Genomic DNA, 10197 nt, shown 5'->3' on the forward strand with positions numbered 1-10197 from the left:
TGAAGACCCAAATGCAGTCGAAATTGCAAGTGTCGCAATTTTAGGACGCTACAGAATAACAAATTTAAGATCAACCACGGGGTCCTCTAAAGATACAAGAGAAGCCACACATGCCATTGCGTCCACATGTCGATTATCTTTTCGAGGAACAGGTTCTATGGTGTAAGAATCAAATTTTTGTAACAAAGAGATAGCAAGGTCTTTATATTGTGATAACTTGTCTTGTTTTGCTTGATACAGTCCTGTTACTTGTCTTATAATCAGTTGAGAATCTCCAAAAATATATATGTGTTTTATATTCAAAGCTAAGGCTGCCTTTATTCCTGCTATAAGAGCCTCATACTCAACAATGTTATTGGTACACAGGAAATTGAGACGGTAAGATAAGGGAATAGACTTTTTTGTAGGAGAAATCAGAACAACACCTGCCCCCGATCCCGTACGACACTTAGACCCATCAAAGTATAACTCCCAAGTTTCATCTTTCTCTGTACAAAGGATGAAGTCGTCGGGAAAAGACTCAGGGTTAGGGAAGGAGAAAGGTGAAGGGGCCTCAACTAAGTGATCGGTCAACGGTTGCCCTTTAATTGCCCTTTGTGAAACAAATTTAAGGTCAAATTCAGTTAACACAATAACCCACTTAGCTAGGCGTCCTGATAAATCAGTTTTAGAGAAAAGATGCTTCAACGGATCAAATTTTATCATGACGTGGACTTCTGAGTTTAAGAGATAATGTCTCAATTTCTGAGTCGCAAACACCAAGGCCAAGCATTGTCTTTCTATCGCAGAATATCGGGTCTCATAATCGAGTAAGGTACGACTTATATAATAAACTGGACACTCCTTACCATCTTTATCATGTTGTGCCAATAATGCTGCAAGAGCATGAGAGGACGCAGCTATATAAAGAAGGAAGGGTTTAGAAGGTTCAACCGGTTGAAGGATAGGAGGATTAGCCAAATACATTTTTAAATCTTCTAATGCTTGCTGACAATCCTCATTCCATTGAAAAGTGATATTCTTTTTGAGAAGTTGAGTGAAAGGAAAAGTACGATCCGCAAGTTGAGATACAAACCTACGAATAGCTTGAATTTTTCCTTGTAAGCTTTTGAGTTGAGACACATTTCTAGGAGGTGGCATGTTGACAATAGCATCTATTTTCTTAGTATCCACCTCAATCCCACGATGCGAAACTATGAATCCTAATAGTTTTCCACTATCCACACCAAAAACACATTTTCGGGGATTCAAGCGCATGTGATATTTACAAATCCTTTCAAAGATTTGACGAAGGATCTTAATATGATCTATGCGAAGAATGGATTTGGCTAAAACATCATCAACATAGTCTTCTAGAATCTTATGCATGTAATCGTGAAAGATAAGGGTCATCGCTCGTTGATAAGTTGCACCGGCGTATTTAAGTCCAAAAGGCATCATTATCCAACAAAACGTACCCCAAGGAGTGGTGAAAGAAGTTTTGAATTGATCTTGAGGGTTAATGAAAATTTGATTGTATCCTGAAAAACCATCCATGAAGGATAATAAGGCATGTCCTGTCGTAGAATCAACTATCATGTCAATGTTCGGAAGAGGGAAATCATCTTTTAAAGAAGCCTTATTTAAATCTCGGAAATCGGTACACATTCTTATTTTATTATCTGGTTTAGCCACAGTGACAATATTTGAAATCCATGGGGAATAATCAATAGGGCGGATAAATCCAGCCTCCAATAACTTTTCAATCTCAGCCTTAACAAGCAGAGCCACCTTAGGATTCATTTTTCGAATCTTTTGTTTCACGGGCTTAGCATCAGGGACTAAGACAATATTATGAGTAACAATCTTAGGATCTATACCAGGCATGTCAGAGTATGTCCAAGCAAAGATCTCGGGGAATTCATGCAATAAATCATCATATTGTTTTTGTTCCTCTTCATCCAAACATTTTCCAATTTTAATAACTTTTTCTTCATTGCAAGGATCTATCTTAACATTAGTGGTGTCACTTATGAGAAGATTACTTTTTGAGGAGTATCTTTTAGCTGAGGGAATTCTTTCACAATCTCATCGTTATCCGTCTCTTTTCCAAAATAGGCTTCAGTGTTCAAACAATAAGGGAGTCCCCTATTGTGATGATAACGAGGCAGAGTATCATATGCTCCTAAAAATTCAGCTAAAGCATCATCGGTAGGGAAAACATCAAAAGCACAAGCACACGAAGGATCCTCATCAATGTACTCGGGGTGTTGCATTGATAGAGAGGTAGAAATAGCATTAACACTAATACAGGGTCTTCTAGAAGCTTTAGTGTGCTTACAGGGATTATAGCCAAGTCCAAAGGCATGGTTGTGAAGATTATTCTCTAGAGGAACCTTTATTCCTTGTTCATGAGCGCCACAACCATTTCCATGATACCCATGCTTAGCAAAAATGCAAAAACCACGACCATAATGATCAGCCATTTCAGACAGAGAAGGTAGTTTTTCATAAGACAAAGAATCAAACTCTTCAGAATTAGAGGTGTGGGGAGAAGAAGTTTGAGAAGCAGCCACAAAGTTATTACTCATAGGTTCAGGTAGTGTTGATTGGTTTTTAGCTTCTTCCTTCTTTTCAGCTTTAAGCTCTCTAGAAGGAACCTTATATTCACCTACAAAGATAGGATTAAAATCAAGGGATCCCCAATCGTCGTCTGCGAGAACCTTCTCAGGATCAAAATCCTCCTTATGTGTAGTTTCAAGTCGAGAAGAGTCTTCTTCAGGAGCTCCAAACGCATCCAAAGAATTTTGATCATCAGAGAGTGAGGATTCACCGATAGGTATCTTGTTTAAAGAGTCACCACTAGACGAGGGCGGCTTAGAGGCACCCCCTTTGGAAGTAGATGTTTGCAAACAAGCTTGAAAATTGGTATCACCTATGAAGGTATATGTCTTATTGTTGTAGATAAACTTAACTTGTCTGTGCAATGTAGAGGGGACAGCTTGCATACTGTGAATCCAAGGTCTCCCTAATAACAAGTTGTATGTTAGATTTCCCGACATAACATGGATAGGAGTAGGCAAAGTAACAGGCCCCACTGTGATGGGTAAGGTGATAGTACCTAATGAAGTTTTAGCCACATTATCAAAGCCTCGAATAGGACGAGAGTCCGGCTCAATTAGAGATGTATCCACATTCATCTTATGCAAAAGATTAATGCTACACACATTAAGACCAGAGCCATTATCTACTAGTGTTCGTCTTATAGCAGTGTCTTTCATGATAACCACAATCATCAAGGGATCATATTGATGTTGGATTTCACTAGTAGGCAACTCATCTTGGGTAAACACAATTTGAGCTTTAGGATTCATCACAGAGTTAACCAAAGATGCTATATTACTAGATGTATTCAGTGGAGGAACATTCAAATCTTTCAAGGCATCTTGTAACATTCCATGATGAGCGGAAGAAGTTTGAATCAAATCCCAAAGGGATATCTTAGCAGGGGTAACTTTAAGTTGTTCTATGAGATCATATTCCTTACTTAGAACTTGTGAAATACGTGGAGCTTGCGGAAGAATTGGTTGAGGATTCGGAAGAGAAACTGGAATAACAGGAGGAGGACTAGGCTGCCTATTATTTCTGGTATGATAAGTATGGGCAACCGCATGATAACTCTCTCTAGTTATTTGCTTGGCATAACTATAAGGACTTATAGGTTTTCTTCCTTGCACAGTGATGATTGGTTTATTCAGAGTACGAAAGGAATCATGATCATACCCTCCTTGGACAGTAAGGAGAGGTGATTTAGGACCTTGAAAGGTGGGAGAAGGATAAGCACCTTGGACTTCAAAAAGAGGCTTTTTATGCTCATTCAAGTTTATCATGTTAACCAATTTAGAGGTTTTGTTTTTGTTTAGAGATTTCGATAAAGCCACAAAGTCATCAAGAGCATCATCCAACAAAGCATGATCATATCTATTAAAAGGTTTATCTTTTGATTCAAAAGGAGACATCTCCTCATAGAGGGGATTGTTGAAAACAACCATGTTACTAGATTTAGTGGAAGAGTTGATAGGAATGTACCCTTGAGAGGATTCATTCAACTTATCTTTCTCATCACAACGAAATGGCATAGTAACAAGGTTTATGAGTTTTTGGTAAAATGAGGGTTTGGCATCTTTAGGGTTCAAAAACTCATCTAAAGCTTCATCTAATTCATCTTAGCTATACTCATAATAATAATCATAAGCATGAACATTTTGCAAATAAAAGTCGGACATTTTGAAATAAAAAGTTGCATGAAATTTAAACACACAATGCAAAGAAACACTCTTTTTTTTTTTTTTTTTTTAATAAAAATGAAATGAAAACACACTAGATCTAGATCTAGATCTAACAAATGCAATGCAAGAAGAAACAATGATAGATTCACGTCGGGTTCACCAAAACATGTGAGGGAAAAAGCGAGACTAGGTTATCATGTCCTAATCCTACCTCTTGTCACACATTACGGAATATGAAAGAGCCTAGAGGTATCACACAATTGGCTACTTCTTTTTGTGAAAGAGAGAGCCACGGGCTACCTATTAGGGTTTCTATTCCTTTGTTGTAATTGAAAGGTAAGATTATGCAAGTTCAATTCCTAACCCTAAAATGCAACTATGAGCTAACAACAAGATTGCAGAATTGAACTTAAACAATGGAAAGCTGTAAACACAAGGATAAAACAAGAATGCAGATGCGTACCCGGAGTCAAAGTTTGACTGAAAATGTTCGGGACGGGGGCGCGGGCGCCACTGTCCTGATTCTGTCCCGGAACTGCACCTGAAACTGCTGTTTTGCACTCTGGAAAACTATTTGAAATGCTGTCTGTTAGGAGGACCAAGGCGCCCAGCGCCTCTGTCCCAGGGACCAGGGCGCCCAGCGCCCCTGTCTTGGCAGGACCAGGGCGCCCCACGCCCCTGTCCTGGTATTCTGCTCTGCAATTTGATGTGGGGTGTTGTCTCGACCTGCTTTTTCTGGATCTGCAACCTGCGGCGTCGTCCAAGTCTCGAAACCTGCACTTATATCTGAAAAAGGTGTTTAGGCGGCTATATAGGGTTTTGCCTTAGTCAAACCCCCGCTTTGGTGATTTCCACCTCCACGAATAGCCAAGTTGTATTGTAAAAGTAATGTGTGTGCAGACCTTGTGTGTGTGCAAGATCTAAAATGCAAGTAAGCAAACTAGAGCAACCTAGAAAGTAAACCCTAATTGCTTGTTAATGATAATGTAAATGCTCTAAATCAAGATGCAAAGTGATCTAAAGCATGAATAAATGAGATATTGAAGCTTATGCAAAGACATGAAATCATACCCAACCCTCAAGGGAGGAGTACAAGCCAATCTTCAGTCGGTAATCTCCTATTGTTCTTCAATGTCTTCCAAGCCCTAAATGGATGAATGGAATTGTTAAATGCTTGATAGAGGGATGTTGAATGTTGTTGAAGTCTTCATAGATCTGCTCTTTCGCTGCATATGAGGTTCCTGAAAACAAAATTAGGATCCCTTCTAATGAAGAAAGAGAGCTCTTATGTATGAAACCCTAGGTCTTAATTCCAATTTTTGGCCGACCTAGAGATTGAATATCCCGCCAATTTCTTGGGGTTAAGCTTTATTTTATGATTGGATCACGCTCCTAAAATTTTGGGAAAAATGTCCGGGACCGTGTGCACTCCGGGCGCCACGGCCTCAACAACTTTTCACCAAATTTTCAGGGCCGTTAGATATGATGATTTTAGAGAGAATCCCGAAGTTACAGGTGATTTCGAGATGTTTTGACCCCCGAAATCAAGCCCCTAAGCTCAGAATAGGGCCTAATTAGGGTTTTTGATTAAGTGATGTATTGGAGGAATAAAATGAAAGGGGCACGCTTTAATGAAAGGGCCCGACTTTATGATGTGGAAAATGATGAAATAGAACCTTTAGACCTAATTAATTTGATTAATTAAGTGCTAAAGGGGAAATGTAATGTAAAATGCAACTACGCCAAGGCGGGTGCTAAACTAGGTGTTAAATTGTACTGCTTTAGCAAGTGCGTACAATTTATGACATTACAGTTACCTCAAATCATGAATCAACTACCTTAATCACCGCAATGAAAGTTACATCACCAATAACAAGACATGCACAATGATCTCATGCTCTACCTGTGAGATTATGCTTGAATCAACCAAGATCAAAGAGACCAATAGATAGCACAATGATAAGAGAGATAAAATATGACAAGGATAAACTGTATTCCTATCAAGATGCAAAAGAGATCAACTGGATCATCAAGAAATTCTTACATATAATGTAGATGAGCTTGCTTATAAAGGCAAGGCTAAGAGACAAGAGAGAATACAATGATGGCATGTGCCTCAATGAGATGCAAGGGTAGGTAGGAGAAATAGTAAAATATTCCACATGAGGTGGATCATCCACTGAAGGTGGAATTATCACTCCACAATAAGTGGATATGATAAAGTAACAACAAGATCACACCATAAAAGGTAGAATTTGTCCTACATACACACTCCCAATGTATGCACATCTCCTTAAGTGTCTCATATGAAAACTACAATGTTATGCATGTACCTAAGTAAACTTAAGTAAAGTGTAATTATATCCAACATGAATAAATAATTACACCAACACTACCGGTAACTGTGTTCCACCTTCCAGACTTATGCTTGATAAACAATATGACTTCCAATATATCTAATCTGCATATACCAAATAGAGTTTATGGACTGAGTTGCCATCAATGACAACCCCTAAGCAACCTCCATGCATAAATCTTCACTAGTACAATGTCTCTTGCCAACAATCTCCCCCTTTGGCATTGATGGCAACACTATGAAAAATGAATTGTACATTCAAGACTGCAAAACACCAAAAATTCCTAACTCTCTTGTAATTTGCAAGCTTCCCCTAAGAACATGCATCATTTTTTACTGCACTCCCTCCCCCTTTGACATCAATGGCAAAGGTAGGAATCTGCCAAAATTTATGTACAAAAGAATACATATACAGTGATTTACATGAATTTGAAAATATCAGCATAGGTTATCTTTAAGGACTTTAGATACTCATTCCATCCTCTCAGAAAATAATCCAAAACATTTATCAAGGCGCTAAACATGTAGGTATGTATTTCTACGCACTTAAGGTCTAAGGGGACAACCTTACCTAGAGCATTCACTGAATCTTGCTGGTTGCCAAGCAAAGTGTCTAACCAGGGAGTAATAAGGCTTCTCAGCTCACCTACTCTACTCATAATCCGGTCACTTTCCTTATGCAAGCTCTTAATTTTATCTGTTAGATCCATTACTTGAGCTTCAAGATTGCTAACAAAAACTGAAAGGGGGGCAAAAGATTGTGAAATTGCAGCTAACTGCCCTTCATATTCCGTAATCTTCTTGTCAATTTCTAAGGTAAACTTCAACAAAATAAGACATGAATTATATATCTTGTCACATTCATCTAAAGCATCCTCAATACTCTTTACCATAGATTTCAAAACTACCATGTCATCCTCAACCATTTTCAAAAAGGTTTGGAATCTCATTTCGTCAAATTTATTCAAAACTTTTATATCTGCAACTTTCTCCAAGGACACAAAATGAGAATCAACTGCTTGTAACATATTCTTAAGCTTACTGGAGGACGATTCACCAGAATCCTTCTTGAAGGAAGGCAACATTGGTTGCCAAAGATATAACCTCCTTGTCTTCTGATTGAGACTTTAATAAGTCCTCACTTAGTTTGATTTGGGTAAGATGGCTAACTTTAATGCTTGAATGGGAGAAAGAGTGTTCAAATCAATCGGTCCATGGGAAAATGCCTCTTCATCTATATCAATCTGCTTCCCTTTGTCAGGTACAGTGGCTTTGCTATAGTCACCGGTGCCTCTTCAACCTTCTCTTCTCCTTTTTCTTTCTCCGCGCCTACACTTGCGCCTGTATCAACCTTTGCTGCATCAACTTCTTCTCTTGCTTTCTCACCCACTCCCTTCTTATTTCTAATCTCCGCGGTTGCTTCCTCAAAATGAACTTCCATAACTAGAGGATCTTGCATAGATTCACCGGAGTCCCCAACTACCTGATTATCAGTGGTATCATCTGCAACTTCATATTCAATAAGATCAATCATAGATGGCCGATCATGAGAAACCTTAGATGGAGCATGAACTACCAGAGTAGAAGTGTCTTTGCTTGATTGCCCTTCCAGTTGGGAATTATCCTTCTCTAGATTGATCTGAAAGTTATTTTCAAAATTTTCTTTAGTATACCTTCTGTTTCCTTAACAACTTCATCAACTCTTCCGAACATTATTTTATTCACTTTGTGTTTGCTTTGGAAGTTTTCCTTAGCAAGTCTAAAATTCTTTTTATTTCATCATTTGTTATATCAGGACATAGATTAACTAACGCATATTCTTTCAATCTCTCATCCTGTAAACTGGCTATATGTCTCTGAGCATCCAAAATTTCATATAACTCCTTTGGAATCATAGATGATAGTTCTATCAATTCTTCGCTAAAGATGTTCATATACTATACAACTACTTCCTCAATAGCCTTTTGATCTTTGTCATCGTAATTTTCATAATATATAGGCAAATTCTTGAGATTTCCTTCCTTTTTAATTTCATTAATAATTTCATCCAAGGATTTCAGAGGCACAAGAGTATAAGGAACTTCAAGCTTACCCAATTTAAAAGCTTCATCAAGTTTTGATTTCTTCTTTTTGCTTGGTTTGGCTTTACCAGATGGGTCACCTTCAGTTTTAGGCTTCTTTGCTAGTTGAGCTTCACCGGATGGGGGATTCCTCACCACTCGAGCATAAATGATTGTTTCCTTTACTTCTCTGACCTTTTCATCTAGTTTGGTTTCTTCCTCAGCAATAACATATGTTCTGACTGGCTTCTCCTTCTTTCTCTTCTCTGCTCCATCGGTTGATGATGATTGTGGCTTAGGTGGAGGGACTACCTTCTGCACACCAGAGGTAGGTGTTGACTTGCTCTGTTTAGCCTTAGCCTTCTTGGGAGGAGTAAAGATCGGATTATATTTGTTCTTTACCATGTCTTCCTCCAAGATATTTTTCTCTCTGGCCCTTTGCACAACTTCTTTAGTTATGCCCATCTGTTCTGCAAGCTGTTCAACCTCCTTTCTAACCTTTCTCTTCCTTCCGCACTTAGTGAATTGCTTATGTAGGCTCAAGTCCTTTTCTTTAAAAGTTCCAAATCTTTCCTTGTTTTCATCTACCAGCTTACTGAGGAGGTGTTGAGCATAGGTGTCAAGAGTGATCTCATCCACCTCATATCCCATAGGAAGAATCCAAACTATCCTAGGCTCAAATGTTTCCATGTGACATTGATCTTTATCCACATGAAGAAAATTGTATTTTCATAATTCTCAACAATAGCCTTTGGAATTCTTTCTCAGCCTTACATTAGCTCCTAAAATGTCTTAAAGTAACCCCATAAGGCAAATTTTTGAGCAACTGCATCACCCAAACCCAACAATCGCTCCTTTATATGAGCTACCATTGGTTTGTCATATGCCCTTTGAAACTTTCCAATACTGGGGATCTCATTCAGAAAATATAGTGCCAAACAAATGATCAAGGAACCAAATTTAAACATATGCTTCTTGTCTTCTTTGATCTTCTTTACATTACAAATTAGCTCGCTAAGAAGCACCACACACAAATCATATTTCTTATTCTTCTTTGAGCATCTGATAAGCTGCATAAATAGCAGTATCGGATATTGAATTCTGTCTGCTTGACTGATAAACCTTGTAACCAGTAACCATCAAAGAAAATCTCACATCAAACTCTACAATGTCACTAATGGTCATTGACCAACTGTCATACTTGGAACCGGTTACCTCCATTAGAGTGGTATTTTTCACATTCTGGAGTGCAGAAACTTCACCGGTAGCATTCAAATAGGTTACTACTTGAATGACTTGCTTTGTGATCTTGTGGAGTTTTTCCAACCATAGAAATTCATTGTGAATTCGGATTAGAACATACCTTATCCATTCGGTCTCGTCAAATACCAAGAAGTGTACAAACTGAATAAAACCCTTACTCTCCAAATTCTTGAAATCTGATTTCAAATTTCTAAAATCATCAACCATGTGCTTAGCATACATGGATAACATGTCTGAATTTCCCAATTAT

General features: G+C 38.3%; 1 protein-coding gene across 1 annotated transcript; it reads right to left on the bottom strand.

Annotated features, from left to right (window-relative positions):
• Positions 1-7858: 7858 nt before the first annotated feature.
• LOC131876662 (uncharacterized) lies at positions 7859-9374 on the bottom strand. Its single transcript, XM_059222105.1, has 2 exons — positions 8574-9374; positions 7859-8263 (listed from the first exon to the last, which is right to left on the bottom strand). The coding sequence occupies exons 1-2, from the start codon at positions 9372-9374 to the stop codon at positions 7859-7861; spliced, it is 1206 nt and encodes a 401-aa protein (XP_059078088.1).
• Between the last annotated feature and the right edge of the window lie 823 nt (positions 9375-10197).

This window comes from Cryptomeria japonica, chromosome 6 (genome assembly GCF_030272615.1).
Source record: "Cryptomeria japonica chromosome 6, Sugi_1.0, whole genome shotgun sequence".
NCBI lineage: Eukaryota > Viridiplantae > Streptophyta > Pinopsida > Cupressales > Cupressaceae > Cryptomeria > Cryptomeria japonica.